The sequence below is a fragment of the Penicillium digitatum genome, chromosome 2 (assembly GCF_016767815.1).
Source record: "Penicillium digitatum chromosome 2, complete sequence".
Lineage (NCBI taxonomy): Eukaryota > Fungi > Ascomycota > Eurotiomycetes > Eurotiales > Aspergillaceae > Penicillium > Penicillium digitatum.
Window position 1 is genome coordinate 3,055,094 of NC_089385.1, and position 20,827 is coordinate 3,075,920.

The window sequence follows — 20,827 nt, forward strand, 5'->3', positions numbered from 1 at the left end:
TTTGTTTGGTTTTTCGTCCCAGGTGTAGCCTAGAAGATGGTCAAGGTTATAGCTGCGGTTACACCCTGCCTTGATAGAAGTAGATGCATTGGTCTTGATTGGTCTTGTACTTGTTGGAGCATAGGATTCCCTTTTGGTCTTCTATGTGCTTGTGAAATTCTACTCAATCCCTGTTTCTCTCTTCGGCCTAGTACTTTTCTCAGACTCAATAGCTCTATATATTACATTATACTTGATTCTGAGGTTCGGATCTCTCTTGTCACTTCATGTGTAGTTCATAATACCTGCCCTGAATCCAGATGAATAGAACTCGGGAGGCCCCAATGTGTGGACTGATGTGTGCTTATAATATAATACAATCTGGTCATTGCTAGCTATTCTCAAAAACTCCTATTGTCATTAAGAAGATTTCATCTAATTGGCCCCAGCATAGACAGGAATTCAATAACTCGCTCCAGCCGCGGCCAATTAGACGCAAGCGTGTGCCGCCATAAGCGCTTGGTCAGCGGAGTAAGCGGAGCCACTCCGCTCAGCTTGAAGCTTCGTGAGCACGGCGCAACTTTCATTTCCATCCTCTTCAATCGCTTTATTCTCAGTGAGTTCTTACACTCCAGCCTTCATACTCATGTGGATTTCGTTGCGGGACTGATTCCTCGGTGCCGCGTTTCCAGTTCACGGTACTATCGCAAACTCCGACGCGCGTGCGTCACGAGCTTTAACAATCCCCAACCATTCACAAACACTAAAAGCAACAAGGCCGTGAGGTCGCTTGCACGACCCCTGAAAACAAAAGACTTGTGAGTTTACTGACAGGTAGCGTGAATACCTATCCCCGAATCCATCCATGTGCTCAGCTTTGTCCTACGACTTCCTTTGTATCCATCCGCTGTCTGCTCCGTACAGTATGGGGCCATCCTGGCCACCCCTTCGCGGCTTTGTGACATAGGCTGACTTCTTTGTTGTCGCCTCGGCGCATTAACTCCAGCAAATAGCGAACAACTTTTCAGATCTCTGCGCAATCGACTTTGCCGATCATCGCAAATCGGAATTATTTACCTCAAAAATTCAACCCGAAATTCACCATAGAGTTATTGGTGGAACTATTCTAAGAGGCGGCGGCCTATCCAGATTATTCCGCTCTTTGCGGGCAGGATGGCTAGCCCGTTTAATCCTTCTGTGGGCCGCGGTCACAGGGGAGGCGCGCCGGGCGTGCAAGGCTCAACCGGGCGGGGAAGAGGTGAGCATACGTCAACATATGTGCCGAGAGGGTCAGGTGCGCCTCGTGCAGCGAGGGCTCGAGGGCGTGGTCGAGGGTCAGTGACATGGACGGCTCGTGGTCGTGGTCGCGGCGCAGGCGCTGCAACCCACACCGTGAATGGATCCCAACAACCCACGGAGGGCCCCAAGCCTAGTGCTGCCAACTCGCTATTCGGGCAACCAAATCAACACAAACCTGTTGCATCGCTGTTCGGCGCTCAGCCCGCTCAGCCCGCTCAACATTCTCCGTTTTCCAGACTTTCAGCGGCTTCGAGCGTCGCCAAAAACCCATTCGCCCAACCCACGAGCGTTAAGAAACAACAGTCCTCGACGAAATTTGTTGGCGGGGGATCTAATGTTGCCGCATCCATGGAGCATGCATCGACGTTGAACAATTACCAGGAACGCTTTGACAAAGTCAGTCTGCTCTTCTTCTACAACGGACAGCACAACCATGGAGCTAACCATATCCGCAGCTAAAAATCGATCAAGTGAGACAGCGCGAACGGGCGATCAAGGATGGGCAAATGGCAGACCCGAACCAGCCGACTTCCTTGAAACAGGCTATCACACCTGTGGGTACCTGCACCAGCATGTGTCCCGATTTCGAGAGGGTGGAGCGGATCGTGCAGAAAGCAGTCGATAAATGTGAAAAGGTGATGATACGCCGCTTGCCACTCATGGCGCCACGCTGACACGCAAATGTAGCACTACAATCCGGCAACGAACCAGCTGGAAATTATGGAAACCAAGATGGTGAAGCGCTTCCGGCGTGCGGCAGCTGGAAATGATGAGCAATTGCCCTCGGATATCAGGACGCCAAAGACACTTTTACAAACCATGAACTATCTTATCCGTTATGTGATCAATGGTGGTGAACCGTTAGCCGTCATTCACATGTTTGTCTGGAACCGAACACGATCAATCCGAAACGACTTCTCAGTGCAGCAACTTACACAAGAAGAGGATGTAAAGACAGCGGTAGTTTGTCTAGAGAGGATTGCGCGATTTCATATCGTGTCCCTACATCTTCTTTCTAACCCGGCGAACACAGAGCAATTCGACCGTCACCAGGAGCGTGAGCAACTCAACAATACCATGCTCTCTCTCATGTACTACTACGATGACAACCGTGAGCGCATTCACTTCCCCAACGAGGATGAGTTTCGCGCCTACCACATCCTCTTCTCGATCCACGACCAGCGGCCTGACCTGGAAGCCCGTGTCCAGAAATGGCCAACCGCCCTACTTGCTTCGCCTCGAGTGCAGGTGGCATTGGAACTCTTTGCTGCTGCCTGTAATACATGGGAGCCTCAAGGTGCGCTGGATTCTCGCCGACCGAACGCAGTGGCTCAGGGATTCTACGCCCGCTTCTTCAACATCGTCAATTCCCCGAGTGTGTCATATCTGATGGCCTGTGTGGCTGAGGTTTACTTCAACCACATTCGTCAGACAGCAATCCGTGCAATCTGGAAAGCCTACTGCCGAACTCCGCTGTCACAGCAATCCAAAAATGACCATTGGACTGTGGAGGAATTAACCAAGGTTTTGCACTTTGACGACGACGAGCAGACAATTGAATATTGCAATGCACAGGGCTTAGAGTTTGTGGAGAACGCTAGTGGTGGACTCTATCTCAATTGGGGTGATCGATCAGTAGACTCTGTGGGTAAGTAATTCTAAAAACTTCATCTCAGCCTAACCTCGTTTTCCTTCATTTCTTACCTCGCCTCTCTTCGTCACCCCAACTTCGTGATAGCTTCCCATCCCATTTTCTCCTGTCTCTTTGTTTTGCCACTAACAGCGTCCCAGACTTTGCCCCTTCCTCTGACCACTCTTTCTCTGAAACCTATGTGGAGTCGAAGCGCGCAGGACGTAGTCTTGTTGCCATCATTCTCGGCATGAACATCAGTGAAGCCGCAAGAATGGGCATGATAGATCGCTCCCAGTTGCCTCAAAAGAGTGAAACCATGCCTGAAGCCGAGGCCGAAGATGGGGATCTCTTCGTGGATGATGTTGATAATCAGACACCCGCACCTGTGGTTGAAACACCCAACGCCCTTATTCAGGATACGACTGCTTCTGAATTTCGGATCGCTTCGGAGTCCCAAAAATCTTTACAATCTACTGCTGCAAGTTCGCCTTCCCTCTTCCAGTCAAATCTACCTCCTGCCGCTTCAAAGCCGCCAAATCCTTTCGCGGCGCCCTTCCAGCCATCTCGTATGGCATTTCCTCCCTCAAATCCATTCGCAAATTCGATACCCTCGGCCACTGTTACGCCTGCAGTGCCGTCTCCCTTCAATTCTTCGCCAAATCCGTTCTCGTTCCCAAAAGAGACCGAAAAGACCGACGCTTCTGCCCTGACCACGACACCCTCGCTTTTCCAGACAAAGCCCTCTCCTTCTCAGCCTGACGCTACCGACAAGCCAGCTGTTTCGTCTGTTACCCCTGCCACGCCCTCATCGTCCGCTTTCGCCTCTGCTTCTTCTGCTTCGTCTGTTTTCTCAAAACCAGCGTACGAAAATCTTAAGACGGAGACACCTGCAACAACTGCTCCCGCGTCTGCATTTCCAAAGCCTAGTCTCTTCCCTCCTGCATCGTCGATTGCAGATAAACCCGCCTCCATTTTCTCGAATGGCTCCAGTTCTGTGCTATCCCCTGGCTTGAGTCCTTTCACAGCGCCATCTCAATTCTCCTTCTCCAAGCCATCAGAACCGACGCAGAAAACAGAGACTCCAGCGACAACTACCCCAGTGCATCCTACGCTGTTCAATCCCAGCACTTCGCCTCACGCAGCATCGGCTGTGGACAACCCTACCTCTGTGTTTTCTTCTGGCGCTGGTGCCTTCACTGCGCCGTCCCTATTCTCCTTCTCCAAGCTATCAGAGCCAACTCAGAAGCCAGAGAAACCAGCACCAGTTCCTACCGCGTCCTCTTCGCTGTTCAGGCCCAGCACCTCGCCTCCCACACCATTGACTGAATCCAAGAACCTCTTCGCGCCTTCGATATTCTCTGGTGCCAACCCCTTTGGTCCCACAAACGCCTCTGTACAGTCTACAGCCTTGAAGAGCGATACCAAAGTCCAGCAAACAACAAATGCATGGGATAATCCATTTGCGTTTCAGAACGCTCCGCCATCTTTCCCAGCCGTGGATCTGGGAAACACTATTACCCCTGCTGCTCCATCCCTATTCCAAGCACCCAAAGCCCCAGAGACAGCTCTCAAAGCCAAGGACACTGCGCCTATGTCGAGCTTTGGGCAGCCCTTCTCACCGTTCTCTGTGAACAATGCTAGCACCATTTCAGGTCCTTCGAAAGCGGCTGCAGGCCAATTCCCAGTCCTCAGCTCGGTTTTTGCAGTTCCCAAGGCAACGCAGTCAAGCCAGAATGCAGATGTTTCAGCAACTACTGCGCCCACGCCCGAGAACCCTCCATTGGGGCTGTCCCCGTCTTTGGGTAACCTACAGTCGCCCAAGCTGAGTGAAACTTCAGTGTTCAGTCAGTCTGCACCTGCACAGGCCCAAATTCCTGTCTCGAAGCCCATCAACAACTCTGCTTCGATTTCGGGCACGCGTAGGTCTGTCTCGCACACTCAATCGACCGCCTCGTCGCCTCCCCGGACTCTTTTTGAAGCACTTCGGCAGCCAAAAATATTTGACACCACATCTGACGCATATTCACCTGAAACGGCAACTACTCAGTCGCGAGCACCCTTGTTCCATAGCCCAGAACCCTCGGTGGCTCTAGGACAGCAAGGGGCATTGAAACGCCAGCATGGGGCCACCGATGCAGATTTATTCCACCAGCACAAGAGGCGCTCCTCGCTGAAAGGGAAAGCTCCTGCGGCAGTGTCTGATGGTTCCTTCAAACGGTCTGTGCATTTTGAAGAGGAAAAGCCTCTGCCACCGGAGTCGCAAGTGTCCTTGGTGCACAAGAAGTCCGGAGTCCTCAAAAAGAAGCGAGTGATGGACGAGCAGACTGAGTCCCAGCCGGAGGAACAGGGTCCAAGTACCAAGGTGCCCAAGGTTTCCACAGGAGATGAATATGTCCCTTTCAAGTTCTCCGTATACAAAGCAGAAAACCGCCCCATGCCGAAGCTCCCGATCTTGGAAAAGCTGGAAGAAAAGCTTGCACGAGCCAAAGCGTTGTGCGAGCCAAAGCGTCTTACGGAAGAACAACTCCAGTACATCGAGGAAGCCCGACTGAAACGGGCTCGTCAAGTTGACGAGGACGAGATAGCTCTCTCTCGGGCACGGATCTTGGCTGAGAAGCTGAGGACTGGCCCTGGAATCTTCGATGGTTGGGCTGGAAAAAGCCGAGAACCATGGCACGACCCAAACAGAAACCCTGTCGCCCGAATCGTGGACAAGTACCACGCCCGGAAAATTTCCCAACCAACATCCCATGTACCCCCGCGTCTGACACTCAATCGCACTACCAGAGGATACGAGGTCGCTTACGCTCCTGATACTCCGGGCCGACCTATGTCCCGCACCGAGCAGCGAATCCGACGCACAGGTGCCCGTGGACTTGCCCATGTGCCCCTGGATTTCGAACGCCACAGGCGAGAGAAAGAGGAGATGGCTCAGAGCAAGGATGGAAAGATGGCGAATCTCGACAACTACAAGAAGGATGAGGAAGACAAAGACGTGTCTTCCCAGGTTGTTTAAGGAGACGCACTACGCTTTCCGTATTCCCGCCTTATTGTGATTGATCATCTCAACATCTCGCGCGGATATATTCTCGTCTCATGTGGGCCCTAGGTCCGAGTACCCGTTTGCTTTCTAAGCTCAACTCATGTTTGCATTTTGCGGAGTCGCTTCAATGATATCTTTTTTTCCCCCCATGGACATTCGCAGCGAAATTAAATTCGTCTCTCCATTACTTTCTTTTTCAACTTATATACCGCCTGAGTTCCCCAACCGGCTTCCATTTACGACGGGATATAGCCGCATGTTGGGGTTTCACCCTGCCAAAAATGTACACCATTTGCAGATCGATTCCAGAACTAACCATCTATCGTAATCCTCCCTCATGTCGCAAGTTGGATATTGACCTTGTCGAGACCCTGAGTGCCTATCCGGGGACTTGCAATTCCCCTTTCTATTTGAACGCCTGGTCAATTTCGTGGTTGGTCAAAGTGATGCAACAACCAAATCAAACTATTTTCTATCTAGAATGAAGTCTAGTTTCGACTCTAAGATGACTTGGTAGATATAGATGCACCCTCCAACTACCACTACATCTTCAAACCTAGTCAGGTAAGTCTATCGCTCGGTGCAGTGGCCAATGGTCACATATGGAGATGTCACGACTTTCAACGAATCCAACGTAGGCTGGATCTTTAGCAATTGTCGGTGATCGAGGTAGAGATGACCCCAAGAGGAAGGCAGAAGTCGTACCTTCCGAAACACCCTGAGGTTACCCAATTGCTCAAGGCCAACATCACCTAGGTAACCCTCTTTCCCAGGTCTGAATCTCGTTCAGACTACATCAAAGTCTTCACTCCCGTCCAACCTTCGGTGACCGCAATCAACAATCACCCACGCCGGGGGAACAAGTCCTGGCTCAGCCTTGTGTCTTCCTTGCGCAGGAGCTGTACACTGGGCATCAAATCATCCCCGCAAACCCCACTCACAACGTCGATTGCTTTCGCATCTCCGATCCCTCACAACCGTCAACCCAGCCTTCGCTATGGAGAGTCAGGCCTAGGTTACTTGGGTTTGGGCATGTCCATGCGGATACTGGTACCGAAAGGATCGTGTTCGATATGCTCAAGGGAGCTTACGAACGTAGTGATGTTGCTGGAGGCGGGATTGGGAATCTGTTGTTTACAATTCGCGAGCTTGTCAAGGGATGTTCCAATCCGAGTGTAAAAGGGAAAATCGTTACTTGTGAATTCAGCCACTGCTGGAGGTTTTGCGAGATGATGAACAGGGTACAATAGTGAGATAGGTTGCAGATTCAATCTCGGGATTTCTTTTCCGATTGAATGACCTTTCCAATGAATAGCGGCTTACAATAGAAGACATCATCTCACAGCTTATACCTGCGGAAGAAACAGATAATTCCTAGATCTAGCATCAACTGCAACGATGGAAACGTAGTCTTCGGGCTCCCTATTTCCCGTCTACGCTGATTGGTAATCCTGTCAAGTGAATGCTGGATTTAGATCCTACATTGTTAATATGGAGGGTTTCCTCGCTTAGATTGTGGGTGAAGTTGTGTCGACTTTAACTGTTCCTGTTCAACTAAAGCAAGACTGCAGAGTTCTCCCTTTTTGTGTTGAAACTGCACTTTGTATAGTCTCAGAAGCCACGTTCGAATGACAACTCGCGCTCGTATATCCCTCGAATATCTGGAGTCTTGCTACGGCCATCTGAGAGATCATTGGAGTGCAGGCCATTTTTGGCACCGATTTTTTATGGATGAGGACCAGATAGCGGCTCAGCAGATCGATGTACGAGGACCTATGCCATCGGAATGGTGGCAGCGCTGGGAAGGATGACCCCCGATTTTTCAACGAAGATGGTTATCCATCAGAGTCCTATAAAAACAAGTGGCCTCCTGTTGAGGAATCATCTGAGATCGGTGTACAGAAATGGAAAAGGAAAATTGGAAACGAGATGGAGGAAGACGAAAAAGTGCACAGAGGGGCAAAATAGTGAACAGGCATACATGCACGAGAAATCCATGGATGAATGCACCATCGGGAAAAAAAAAAAACGAATCCTCTTGAGGTCCAGCCCAGAAGAAACACTTTGACGGTCCTGAAACATCACAGATAAGGTGGGAGTCTCTGTTACGTTTGTATAAGAGCATGGGAGCAACAACCCTGGGAGGCCTGGGTGATCTAAAATCCTCTGTGGTATTTACACGGCCACTACATGCATCGAAATTCTTGAAACGCACAGACATAATTGCCCGACATCTCGCATTGAACAAGGATAAACAAAAAAGGATTCACAGTCACTATCGCACCCCCGAAATGTGAAAGGTCCACTCTCCTGTGGCGCTTGAATTGCAGCATCTCCACCTTTTTTTTTACCAAAGGCTCCTTAGAACGCAACACGGGTTGGGCCTGACTTCGCACTTCGTCATGACCTGCTATGTGCGAATAGCCGATGAGAATGTCATTGTGTTCTTCAAGAAACGTCTCGGGTGACCAATCCACTTGTTCAGACTTCGGCTCGCCGCGGCGAAGATTGTCTGCCTTCTCCGGACCTTGAGTGGCTTTCGTAAGAGCAAACCCTTTCTTGCCGTTGGTATACCGTACCGATCGCATTTGAAGATGTGTATCCGGCGAGTGGCGTACTCTTTATACATTTCATAGCCCATACAGCTCTACGGTGCGATCCTCGACAATTTTGAAAGAGGTGAAAGGTCCACTGCCTGTGCTGGTGAAGCTAGAAACCGAGGGAGATTCACCCCTGAGGCATCAACTTTCAAATGAACTACACACCAAAAGGGATTGCTCCTGAACTGGACTCGAAGATCAGGGTATGTAAATCATCGTCTGGGGTATGATGAGATATCGTTCACGATTCTAAGCCGTCATTATTGTGGCGAAAATCCTGCCCCGCTGTGTCCGTATTGGGACCAGAAGACACACGCTTCATGCCTCCACGTCAACAACACCATTGACTTCAAATTCATCTCTTTCACGATTTACGAAACAGCTTCAGATTACGCAACCATTCGTATTTCGTCACTTCAGAAATTTCTCAAATCCCATCGTCTCACAAGATGAGAATTGCTACTCTTCAATTCGCGCCGAAGCTAGGCGATCTCCACGGCAATATTGAGAAGGCAAATGCTCTGTTGAAGAATGGCAAGACCATAATGGTAGATGGAAAGGAGCTCGGGGTTGGGGTCGATGTGTTGAAGCCTGATATCTTGGTGCTGCCTGAGTTGGCGATGACGGGTACGTACCGTGTCAACAAACCGTCCAGCGAATCGAACCGGATAAACCCCCGTCTTCCCCCCGTCTCTAACATTCACTTCAAGCTGCGGCAGAATGTCACTCGCTAATGAATTACTAGGTTATAACTTCCCTTCGTTGGAAGCGATCATGCCATATCTCGAGCCAGCAGGTGATGGCCCCTCTGCCTCGTGGGCGCGCGAAATTGCCAGACACCTACGATGCAAGGTCTGCGTGGGGTACCCGGAGATTGAGAAAGATGCTCAGAATCCCGACAAAGCCGCATACTATAATTCACTTCTGGTAGTCGACGAGAATGGGGAGTTCATCCTCAACTACCGCAAAAGCTTCTTGTACTACACCGATGAAACGTGGGCAGCCGAAGGGCAACTTGAACGAGGGTTTCATGAGCTAGAATTCGCTTCCCAGGGCACTCTGTCTACCTTACCCAACCCGGCGCCGCAGGGTGAGCAGATTCTATCCGAGAAAAAGCGGGTCGCGACTTCCCTTGGGATTTGCATGGATATCAATCCGTACAAGTTTGAGGCGCCATTCACCAAATGGGAATTTGCAACTCGAGTTCTTGACTCCAAGACCCAGCTTGTCATTCTGTCCATGGCCTGGTTGACCACGCTGAACCGGGAAGAGCTCGATGCCTTGAAGGATAAGCCCGAGATGGAAACTTTCAACTATTGGCTTCAGCGATTCTGGCCCCTGTTACAAAAGAGGATGCAACATGAGGTGGATATTGACGGCGGAAAGGTGGCAGATTCTCCGAAGAAGATCGTCATAGTCTTTTCTAATCGGTCGGGCGAGGAGCCACCAACAGAGGATACCAAGCCACCGGCGCGATATGCGGGGACCAGCGCTATTATTGCGGTGACCCAACGGCCCACTCTTAATGCTGCGGAGAAAGATACAGGGTCAGGTGCACACACCCCGGATGAGGAAAGTGAGAGAGAGGATGCGGGCGTCCCATTCGACGTCAAGATACTTTGCTGGGACATGCTAGGCGCCGCGGAGGAAGGTGTTTGTTTTGCGGATACTACGGCGGATGCACAAATGGTCTTTGCCCTGAAAAAGGCTTCCGGGTGATGTGGCGTAACTGGACGCGTCAAACTATTCCACAGATAATGCAGAGTCTATGAACAGATCGAGGATCCACTCTTGCGACATGACGTTAGGAAGTGTATTTCGGTCACCCGAGATTCTGTGATACCCCCCAATCCCAGAACACACGGTGTATATTGCTCAATGTGATGGCGATCCTCCCTGCCAAAATGGAAACTTTACCGATTGCCACAGGCGCATCATGTGGAGGGGACCCGTGTGGTAGGGAACTCAAACGTGGTGACATATGGAAGAGGATCAGCGAGATCGTCGCAATCTTCAGACAGAAAGCTGAGATTTCTAGTTCAAGATCGTATCGGGGTGGAATCCTGCGGTCTTATGATCACTCAGTCTTCATGCCCATCACTGTGCAGACAAAGTACTAGGGAAGACCATTTTAGACATCCGATGCAACCCTTGGGAGACATGGTGGTGGGAAGGGCTTGGGAAATGCTATTTCAGGATGCTTAGTCTGAAACATGTGATTCTCCTCTTCTCCACTCAGATGAGGGATCAGAGGTAAACCGAGGAGAACTACGAACGATGGATCCTGTGAGAGGAGTGAATTGGAAAAAAAAAAGAATCTCGTGTTATATCAGGATCTAGACCGGTACACCCACTACATGATGCATGACCTTGTTTTCCACAGCTACCATGGTCCTGGGATATTTCCCTGTTGTATTTCCTGATTCAAGTGGAAGGTGGCATCCTATACACTAGTGGCTCTAGTATGATCACTTGCAGGGAAACAAGGATGATAGTCATTTCGGATCAATGCCGGGTATGTTGCATGTGGTTAGTAGGCTTCTAATATGTCTCCACTACGCCCATATAATTGCTAATAGTGTGGATTTATGAAGCTCATTGTATCTGACGGTCTGATCACCCCGTCGCAGTTGGTGATTTAGCACCTGCGATTGGTCCATAAGATACCTCTACACGTGATCTAGGAATCCCTTCCCCGAGACCCGGCAGCCAATCAGAGACCAACAAAGTAGGTGTGCAGCGGAGGGGCACGGGGTGGCTACACATGACTTCCGATGGGAGATGGAGGCGTAGAGTCCCCAGGACTATTCAAGCATTTTAGTTAATTATCTTCAGCTCCTGATGTCGGTTTTTTTTGGGGGGTTGTGATTGCAAATTTGTCTAGACCTCCAGGGTTTCCAGGTGGCTCTTATGCGGCATGCGGCATGCTTACGTCAGTGTGTATTGTTGAATAGAGAAATCAGGTGATTTACTGCACTCTTGGTTGTTCTGGTCCACCAGATTCAGCGCGACTCCTCCTCTCGACCACCTCCTTGCCACGTGAGCAATCCATCTTGAACTTGTCCGCTGCTCTACATTCTCCTCAAGAAACAACTTTTCTTATTTTCAAATTTACCCCGAGGGATTTTGTTAAATCGTTTGCAGATCTCGATATCGGCTTGCTCAAATTTTCAACTTTTTGCATTTCTGCATCAAATTCGGGGTTTCGCAGACAACGTGACTTGAGTCTTGTTGTTGTCGGGCAGGTGACTTTCTGTCAGGTGATAAAGAGAGATCATCCCAAGGTACGGCTCCATCGATGCTCCATCTTCATCAAGATCCCCCCATGTTATTGCACCTCGCGTCGTGATGCTCATCGCAAGTGGTGCCCCTCACGATGCTACCACCCCCCCCTCCCCCCTGTGTGACCTCCGCTGCCTGCAAGCCATCATGACGCGTTTCCAATGTCTGCGACCCTGCGGATGTTTCGAGGCATCGCATCATATGCGATCGCTTGACAACGTTATTACCCCGTAGAACTATTCCCATGCACTGCTGCTCACCAGAAAAATCTACTGGCGATGGCCGAGTCCAACGTGGCCGGCCTCTCTGGGATGCCCTGCAAGCGCGTCGGATCAACGCGTCTGTTTGCTTCACGGGCTGCCAACTGATTGTCCCGAGAGAGACTTGATCTGCCAGGCACCTACTCACCGCAGGCTGTATTGACATTTTCAATCACACATTCTTCTCTTATTCTCTTATTCTCCGGGGCTTGTTCAATTTTACTTCTCATGTGCTGGCCACTAACCACTACCATGATTAGGACGATCAGCTTTAGGGCTCAGCATGTCTGATCCCACCATGAATAGCCCAGATAATGGCTCGCATAAGCGCAAGAGAGATGGCTCCGAGGATCTAGGTCCCGACTCGCAACGTCTTAACCGCTCTTCCCACGGAAGCAACGGCAGTATGGATAACCAGCACAACTTCGGCCACGGAGGGCTTGGAAACTACGACCACGGACTTCCCAACACTGGGGCCGAACTCAACATTGATCAACAAATTCTTCAGCATGTCGGTCCGCAGAACGGCCTGTCCGACGACAATGCGCTGACCGCCAATGCTAAAGCCGCCTTGGCTGCACACACTCCTCAACACAAGTACCCTCCTCCTCCGGATTCCGGGTTCGATGCGAGCAATCTTACGCAAGGGTTATCCTTTGGCGATGAGATGAATCAGACTCCCATGGGTGGTGGTCACAACCATAATTCGACGGCTGCTGCGGTCTATGCGGCACGCGAGGCTCAGAGTATGAACCAGAAGCCTACCGTCGGTTCTCCTGAATGGCACCAAATTCGCAAGAACAATCACAAAGAAGGTATGAATCGCCTTATTGATCGATTTCGTGTTTGCATACTAACCGCTTCCCCTAGTTGAACGTCGCCGCCGCGAAGCTATCAATGAAGGTATCAACCAGATTGCTCGTCTTGTGCCGAACTGCGATAAAAACAAGGGCGCGATCCTCCAACGTGCCATTGAATATATCCTGCAGCTCCAGGAAGAAAAGAAGAACATCGACGAGCAATTTGAGAAGCACAGTCTTACTGCTAATCACGCTATCGCCGAGATCAGCGGCTCAAACTCCAAGCTTAAAAGCGAGGTCGCCCGACGTAACAACATTGCCCTGAAGTGGCTGACGCGTTGCCGGGATGCTGGCCTGGACTTTGATGATTACGAGGAGTCAAAAGAGCTGGAGTCACTGGAGATGGATTAGGCTAATCGTCCTTTTTCTTCTGCATGTGCTACGACTTGTTGTGTTTCCGGAGGTCAAGACTTGAACATACCCTCATCTCTCTCTGCTGTTCCAATCTGCCATTCTACTGTTGACAGATACTTACTTTTACTACCATGGATGTTTCCTCCTATCAATGTAACCTCCCCATGAACTTCTCACTACCCCTCGTTTCCTCGCAAGGCGGTCTGCCTCTGGTATTCCCATTATCTACCCCCACAACTTTGTCTACACAATTTCTCTCCTGTTGTTGCTTACCTCCTTTGATCATTCTCTGCTCGCATTTGCGGTCTTTGCACGTCACTCGGGCTTTATCCGTTGTTGTTTCTTTTTTTTGCTTTATTTTATTCCATCATTAATGGATTGTGGGCTGGCGAATCTACGGCTGGGATGGGTTTGCCTTGGAATGGAGCTGCGGGTTGACAAGTCTGTTTGAAACTATTAAATTATCTCTTTCCCTAGACTCTTTCTTGTAGGAATCGTGTTGTAGTTGTATATTTAGGCGTATATCGGCTCTCACCATGTCACAATTTGGGTAGATGGCGTGGATTGGGACATCTCCCCCGCGTCGGGATGAAGTCACGCGGTAAGAGACGGTTGAGAAGTATACCTAGGGTTGCGTCATTGACTGGTGACTGCCTACATGTAGGTAGCCCAGAGCTATGAGTTCTACCTCTAGAAGGCATTGAAGTTGAGTTGTAACCTTGGAAGAAGCCACTGCAATCATATAATTCGCTTTAATTCGCTGACTCACGGAGACAACACATCAATGGGGCTACCCCTCTATTCTATGATGTCAGCCAGCTCGTCTTACCTTTCTACTTAATCCCCTCTACGTCCAAGATTTCTCCCACTTTCTTACCATAAACCGCATTTCTACTATCTCAACATGTCTTCCTACATTGTGAGTCAATACTAGCTTCGTAACATACATACAGCTTGCTAACCCTCTTAGATCACGTGCAAGCCCGACGCAACCGACGACCAGGTTCAGGCGTATGGATCTCACGTCCACATTTGAGATACACTATGTTTATTGATTCATGTCTCTTTAGCGTCAAGTACCATGCTAAGGAGCAAGGTGGCATCATCGGACACGAATACTCGCTGATCAAGGGCTTTGTGTAAGTTGTATCGACACTCTATCCGGTAGGGAAGATGGCTAATGCTCGGTCTTGTTGATAGTGTTTCTTTCCCCAAGGGTACAGTCCACAGTCTGGACTCAAACCCGCACGTGGAACACATCGAGGTAGACCAGGAAGTGAAGACGCAGTAATCATCTGCCGGATGTGAGATTCTGCGGAGTGTATGCATAGCAGGAGGACAGATTCATTAGCGTGTTGCATCATGGCCTACTATATGACTGTTGGGTGTACAACTAGTTCTTTGCCAGCCAATACGGCTTTTATGATAGAAAGCCAATGACTTATATATGTATACATGTATATATCCATGTATATACATGGATATAAATCTCAGAGAAAGAGAGCGACCTCGTTGATCGACATTGCTATGGATTAGTTCGGTTGCATTGGACTATGTAAATCTCTAACACGGGAACCCTTTCACCAAACCACCTAGCTATAGAATATAAACAGAAGAAAATGAACATCTCTCCTCAACCCCGGATTTACAAGTTCGACACAGCAGTGACCTCGAAGCCAGAGCTAACCCCGACATCCTTGACAACAACAGTCTTGCCACTAGCGCCGGTAATCCGAACGTCAACGGTGCTAGTCCCGAACCCAGCGCTGTTCTCAAAGAAGTTGTACGAAGTGCGGGTCGTGCTCTTCCATGAACTACCGCCATCAATGCTAACCTCCAACGCAGTCACAGCCTCGTTGGCATTAACGACCTGCATCGAGAACCAGTAGGCAGATGTGCCCTCCTTGTTCTTGAGTTTCAAAGGCCCATCCAGATCACAAGAGACATATGACCAGGTGGTTGGGATGACGCCGGCGGAGATTTCTGAGAGTTCGGCAAAGGCGTCTTGGAAAAGGTCGAGGTGGTTGCTTTCGCATTCGGGGCATTGGTCGACGATCTGGGTTGGGTCATCGTTAGGACGGAATAGGACGGAATAGCATGGAAAGGGAGGAGAGGAGATGCTTGACTTACCATTGCTTTGATGGAGTTACCCTTTGGTCCAGTGACGGACACACAGGTACCGCAGTTTGCGGCATCATCCCATCGCTGGAGGGAGAGGGCCGTGCCGAAGAGGTGACTCGGGAGAGTGTAGCCGGAGAACGAGCAGGTTCCGCCAGCAAGGTTGCCGCCGTAGAAGGTGGCTTCGCCGGCAGATCCGCTGGAGGAACCGGCAGAGGTAGACTTGTTGATTGCAGATTTGGTGGCAGAGAAGGAAGGAGCAGACTGAGTAGAGGTACTGGCAGCCTGGACAGTAGCTTGACTGGTGGAAGTGCTGGCGACTTCGACGGGGGCTTGAGCGGTGGTCTGCACGGCGGTGGTCTCCACGGCTGGAGCAGCAACGGTTTTGATGACAGCAGCAATCTCAGTTGACGTAGTGGGCAGAACAGCCACGACTGGGGCGGTCTTGACAACTGCAGCCTCAGCGACAGAGGTCTCAACAGCATATGTCTCAACAGCAGAGGCCTGAGCAGCAGAATTTTGAGCAGCAGAAGTTTGAGCAGCAGATGTCTGAGCAGCAGATGTCTGTGCAGTGGAGGTCTCAACGGTAGATGTCTGAACGGTAGATGTCTCAACGGTAGATGTCTCAACGGTAGATGTCTCAGCAGCAGAGGCCTGAGCAGCAGATGTCTGAGCGGCAGATGTCTGTGCAGTGGAGGTCTCAACAGCAGAGACTGAAGATGTCGTAGTATCCACGGCAATCGCAGTAGACGATGAGGCCACTGTAGGCTCAGCGGAGGATTCGGACTCGACAATGACCGGCGTAGATGTCGGGGTAAATGTAGTCTCTACAGAGGTCGCAGCTGGGTATGTTTCCACAGTGATGGTCTTGTAGTAGACGCTCATAGTGTAGCCCTTGGGGCAGGATCCGTCCTGTTCGCGGGCGCCTAATGGACCAGCGGACACAGTAGCAGCGCTGACAAGAGCGACCACAGAGGCTAGGCGAAGATACTTCATCGTCGAATACGTAGATGTAAGTAAAGAATGAAGGGATTGTGTAAGACAGGATCTCGAGTATGGTAGATCGAATGAATGAAAGTCACAGGCTGACTCTTAATGATAGGACGTGCAGGGTGCACAAAAGAATGGACGTCTGGATAACGAATGCCAGATTCGAGAGAAATACTGTTCCAGACAGGATGGAGTGCCAAGGAAGCAAAAGAAGGTATGAGGAGGGAGAGAGAAATGACAGAACGGGTGTGATATAAGAGTCTAGGCGCCCTGTGCATCTATGGTCATACTCCTGCATATGGCTTGATAAACTAGTAATTTGTTCATTTCACTGTAGAGAACTACACTCTCAAGCTGAAACATGGCGTGGATCTCTCAGCCAGTATAAATCCCCCGGAGAAGCCGAAAAGGGAGATTGAGCCGTTACACTATACCGAGTTAGGGCTAGTGGAGGGTGTTTAAATTAAAGAGGGAGAAAAGAGGAAATGACTGTGAGTCAAGATGAAATGAGATTCAGTTTTCGGCTATTAGTGGATTTGCTGGCTAAAGGAAGCGAATCAAGAGTACAGAGTAAAGAAGAGGACTACCGAGCATCCCACATAATCTCGTTCAGCCTCAGTAGCGCATCCGCACTGGCCTTTTTCGCCGACATAAAGTCTTCTCGGCTCTCCACCCCGCGCGGACCACGGAGAATTTCAGAGAAGCATAAGTCTACGAGAACACGTAGCTCCTCGTAGGAAAACGGCTCACCGTTTCCAGCAGCCAAGGCCTTGTCGCCCTGCGACGCAAAAGTCTTCTTCTCTTCCTGAGCGTAGTCCAGAGTCTTCTCGGCGCCTTCTAGGAACCAGTCCAGGAACTTTGCACTACGTGGTAGGGCGACGATTTCTTGAGAAGCCTGCGCGTGTAGATCTGTAGCTGAATCTGACGGTTCACCAGTTGGATTGATGATGATGTTCTTCAAATTTTGTTGGAGAACAAGCACATCAAGCTGCAGTCGCAACGCTCCATTCTCGTTCATAGCCCCGATGTACTGGGTACAGGCGATAAAGACCCGATCGATAAACCGTGCCAGGCCAGATGTTATAAACCAGCGCTCAACAGATCCCAGATATGTCGAGATATTGGTGTCAAATGCGATGAGATCACTGTTGAGTGCGAGAATTGTGGGTGACGCAGCGGTGGGTTGGTTCATGATAATGTGCCACCAGTTATCAGTCATGGTAGGGGATGGAGTGATAGGTTCGGAGTTCCGCAAGTTAGGAGGGCTCGGCCCGGACATTGTTCTAGTCAACATGTGGATGATGCCACAGCGGATGTCAACATGCATCGTCAGGATTGCAGTATCCCCAAGCCGGTGTAATGATTGGAGCGTCCCGTCAAAGGCCACGGCAGTCTCGTAGTTGAGTGGCAAATGCACCGGGTTATTGATGCTATCGCGGTTGGGTTTCATGGACCCGAACAAAGTCCATCTACGAGATGGCCGGCCAGTTGCAGTCAAACTGGATGACTCGGCATCCACGGTAGGTTCAACCACAAGTCGAATTCTCGCGAGGTGACTTGCAAGCCATTGCATGCTGTTGTACAAGAGCGAAAGGGAAATAACAGTTTTTGGATCCGATATGATGTCGTAAGGCTCCAATGGCACTTGCCCCGTTCGCTTGAGAAGCAGATCGATTTCTGTATCAATCAGGATCTGTTTCTTGTCTCCAGCATTTTTCCACAGTTCTTTCACAACATCATGGATGTCGCCTGACTCAGCAAAGGTGGCCGCAGCTTTCAGTCGAATGTCGTCTCCACGGTTCCGTGCAGAGACTTTCGCGACCATTGCTTTGTACCATCCACAGCACTTGTCATAATAAGTCACGATCTGGTCAATAAGAAGCTGTGTAAATGCTTGATCATGTGGAATACTCGACAGCATTTTACTAAATTCCCGAACGATGGACATGAATTTGACCGTTCCTTTGAAGATGGGTCGGGGAGAAGCCTTGGCCCAATGGGGGTCTTCTGTAAATGCATCCGCGGAAATGAAGCTGAGCGTGCAGAGATCCGTCACTGTCTCATCCAATTGGGGTAGGAAGAAATTCACCATGAAGTCATCTAAAAAGGAGGTCAAAGAGCCCATGGAAATATCCGCATCAACAGGAACGATATCCTTGAGCCGTTGGATAAAAGATAGAGAGGGTGGAAGAAGGATTCCCATGTTGAAGACGCTTGGTTCAAGCAAAATCTTATGCCCGGTCCCTGAGTTACCCTTGTTAGATTGCGTAGTGTCATTTGTTGCAGTCTTTTGCCTTGACTTGGAAACAAGTCCCGGGACGGAGGACTTGAGGATTTCATCCAGTTCATCTTGTTCAGCTTTCATCTCAGAATTATGCTCGATATCGGACAACTTGAACATTTTCTATAACGTAATGAGTCAGCTACTTCAAATAAATGAAATATGGCTGGTCTTCCTACCTTATTTTTATCGCGGCTGCCTGTGTATAGATGGCGTCGAGAATCATTCTCCTCTACTCTAGATCGAATAGAAGAGTCCCCATCGGTTGCAAGATAGTCGTGCATGAGAGATCGTATCTGGCAAAACAAATTAATTTCCGTGATTTCAGCATTAGCCGTTGGCATCTTACCTCGCTTTGTAAAAGTTTCCACAACTCCTTGAAGCCTCCAGAGAGTGTCTCGCTTTTAACTAGGCCTTCTCGTTGCACAATGGCCGCAACAACATCGTGAAGAATTCGGTGGCCTTCCGCAATTGCCTCAAACTTGGCATATAACGCCCATAAAAACTCAGAAAGCACATGGCCTCGCTTTTCTATAATCTCAGTGGGGAGACTGGACTGTTTGTAGTTGTCCTGGGCTGAGAAGCTCTTGGTTGGCGCAGGATAACGAGTATCAACCTCTGCGTTGGTCTTGTCCACCACAGCAAATAGTTCGACCGGAAGACGCTGCTCAATCTTATGAACCGCGACGTCAAGATGGCCCAACTTGTTCAGCGCTTCAATCAATAACTGAATGTAGGAAAACGTGTCGGCCTCTGGGTTCCGAGAGGCGTCTTCGACCATAGGCGTCAACGGATCGAACTTGCCCAGGAAGCTATACACAGGCCGTTCCCAAGAGCGACTACCGGCCAAGTTGGATGTCTGCACTTCTTTTTCGTCAGAGGTGGGTGGTTTCCATCTGTCCGAGCAATAGGGTGATTTAAGATACAAATGGTCGTGCAACTCCTCGATCAGGATGTCCGTGAGTGATGATTCCTGGTTTATGAAATAAGCTCGAATGTCGGATAGAGCGCCGATTTCCTCCAGCTCCGAACGCCGTAGAACTCGGAGACCAGTGTGAAGCACATCCACAGCTGCAAGGAATCGCTTATCTGAAATCTGAGTTTCCAATTTTTCAGGAAGGGATTGAATCTCCTCAATTTGAGTAAACAACTGTACGATATCATCGTATTTCTGAGAAGACGTTGCCAGCCCTTTCAACTCGGGCTTGGTCGATATTAACCCGGATTTGGCCTGATCCAAAGCATGTCTCAGGCTGCGCACTCGAGTTTGCGAGGAAGAGATGTTGGATTGGATTTTGTGGTATGTTCCAATAGAACTATTGAAACCCTGGTGGTGTTCTATGACATACAATTTTAGCATAGGCCTGTCCTAAGCACTGCAGAGAGGACCTACCATTGACAATTGCCTTCAGTGTCTTCTGAATGACATTGTACATATGCAAGAATTCCGGTTCACGATCTGCTTTGCCCAATGTACTCGTGTCCATCAAACTCAAAGCAACGTGTACCGGGACACACTCGGCATCAGTCATGAAATCCCAGTCGCGCTGGATAGACTGGAGAATCGCTGTAAAAGGTGGCCATATTAGCCATCGGGTTAGGCTAAGCAACAGAAAAAAACATACTTTCAATGGCCTGAGATTCCTCCGAGTCATTGCTCATCTTGGCCACAGGTGACGCATTCCTCTGTTCCCTTTTTTCTCTCTGGTCCCTGTTGTCCGCGTACCGACTTCCATCTCTAGACCGTTCTTCCCGGTACTTCCTGTCGGGTTCCCGATTCCTTGTGCGTGACCTCGAAGAGGGATTCGAAGACGGTTGCGGGGAGGGTTGCTGCCAGTCCCGGTTTGTTCGATCGCGCCGCCGCTCAGGCGACTGGCTTGGTGCAGGAGATTGACCTGGTGATAGAGCCGACGTCTGAGGCGAGTCAGCGTAGAAACCACCGTATCCGCCGGGGCGACGTTCAGATCGTCCACCTCCACCTGGTGGTGCGGCACTTCGTCCACCGTATCCGTTTACCCCAGGGTTGCTGTTTCCACCGTATCCCCCATCGTCGGCATCGTATCGACCTGGACCTGAGTAGCCATAACCATTAACATAACCGTTTTGGCCGCTCATTGTAAATGATGCC

The 20,827-nt window shown here is 49.9% G+C and overlaps 6 protein-coding genes across 6 annotated transcripts; 4 read left to right on the forward strand and 2 right to left on the reverse strand.

Annotated features, from left to right (window-relative positions):
* Positions 1-1,152: 1,152 nt before the first annotated feature.
* Positions 1,153-5,927, forward strand: Pdw03_7115 (Leucine permease transcriptional regulator (SAC3), putative; the record flags this gene model as incomplete). The annotated part of the gene is made up of 4 exons (XM_066101562.1): positions 1,153-1,674; positions 1,734-1,913; positions 1,966-2,926; positions 3,070-5,927. 4 exons carry the CDS (start codon positions 1,153-1,155, stop codon positions 5,925-5,927), a joined length of 4,521 nt encoding a protein of 1,506 aa, XP_065956645.1.
* Positions 5,928-9,003: 3,076 nt separating this feature from the next.
* Positions 9,004-10,273, forward strand: Pdw03_7116 (Protein NH2-terminal asparagine amidohydrolase, putative; the record flags this gene model as incomplete). The annotated part of the gene is made up of 2 exons (XM_014678738.1): positions 9,004-9,181; positions 9,300-10,273. The coding sequence occupies 2 exons, from the start codon at positions 9,004-9,006 to the stop codon at positions 10,271-10,273; spliced, it is 1,152 nt and encodes a 383-aa protein (XP_014534224.1).
* Positions 10,274-11,471: 1,198 nt separating this feature from the next.
* Positions 11,472-13,307, forward strand: Pdw03_7117 (Helix-loop-helix DNA-binding; the record flags this gene model as incomplete). The annotated part of the gene is made up of 5 exons (XM_014678736.2): positions 11,472-11,490; positions 11,555-11,593; positions 11,815-11,838; positions 12,357-12,911; positions 12,967-13,307. 5 exons carry the CDS (start codon positions 11,472-11,474, stop codon positions 13,305-13,307), a joined length of 978 nt encoding a protein of 325 aa, XP_014534222.2.
* Positions 13,308-14,214: 907 nt separating this feature from the next.
* Pdw03_7118 (Proteinase inhibitor, propeptide) lies at positions 14,215-14,601 on the forward strand (the record flags this gene model as incomplete). Its single annotated transcript, XM_014678735.1, has 4 exons — positions 14,215-14,229; positions 14,281-14,321; positions 14,381-14,449; positions 14,511-14,601. 4 exons carry the CDS (start codon positions 14,215-14,217, stop codon positions 14,599-14,601), a joined length of 216 nt encoding a protein of 71 aa, XP_014534221.1.
* A 354-nt stretch (positions 14,602-14,955) lies between these two features.
* Positions 14,956-16,424, reverse strand: Pdw03_7119 (Expansin-like protein 1; the record flags this gene model as incomplete). The annotated part of the gene is made up of 2 exons (XM_014678734.1): positions 14,956-15,366; positions 15,441-16,424. The coding sequence occupies 2 exons, from the start codon at positions 16,422-16,424 to the stop codon at positions 14,956-14,958; spliced, it is 1,395 nt and encodes a 464-aa protein (XP_014534220.1).
* A 577-nt stretch (positions 16,425-17,001) lies between these two features.
* Pdw03_7120 (Exocyst complex component Sec8, putative) lies at positions 17,002-20,814 on the reverse strand (the record flags this gene model as incomplete). Its single annotated transcript, XM_014678733.1, has 5 exons — positions 17,002-18,822; positions 18,879-18,995; positions 19,049-20,037; positions 20,093-20,266; positions 20,325-20,814. 5 exons carry the CDS (start codon positions 20,812-20,814, stop codon positions 17,002-17,004), a joined length of 3,591 nt encoding a protein of 1,196 aa, XP_014534219.1.
* Between the last annotated feature and the right edge of the window lie 13 nt (positions 20,815-20,827).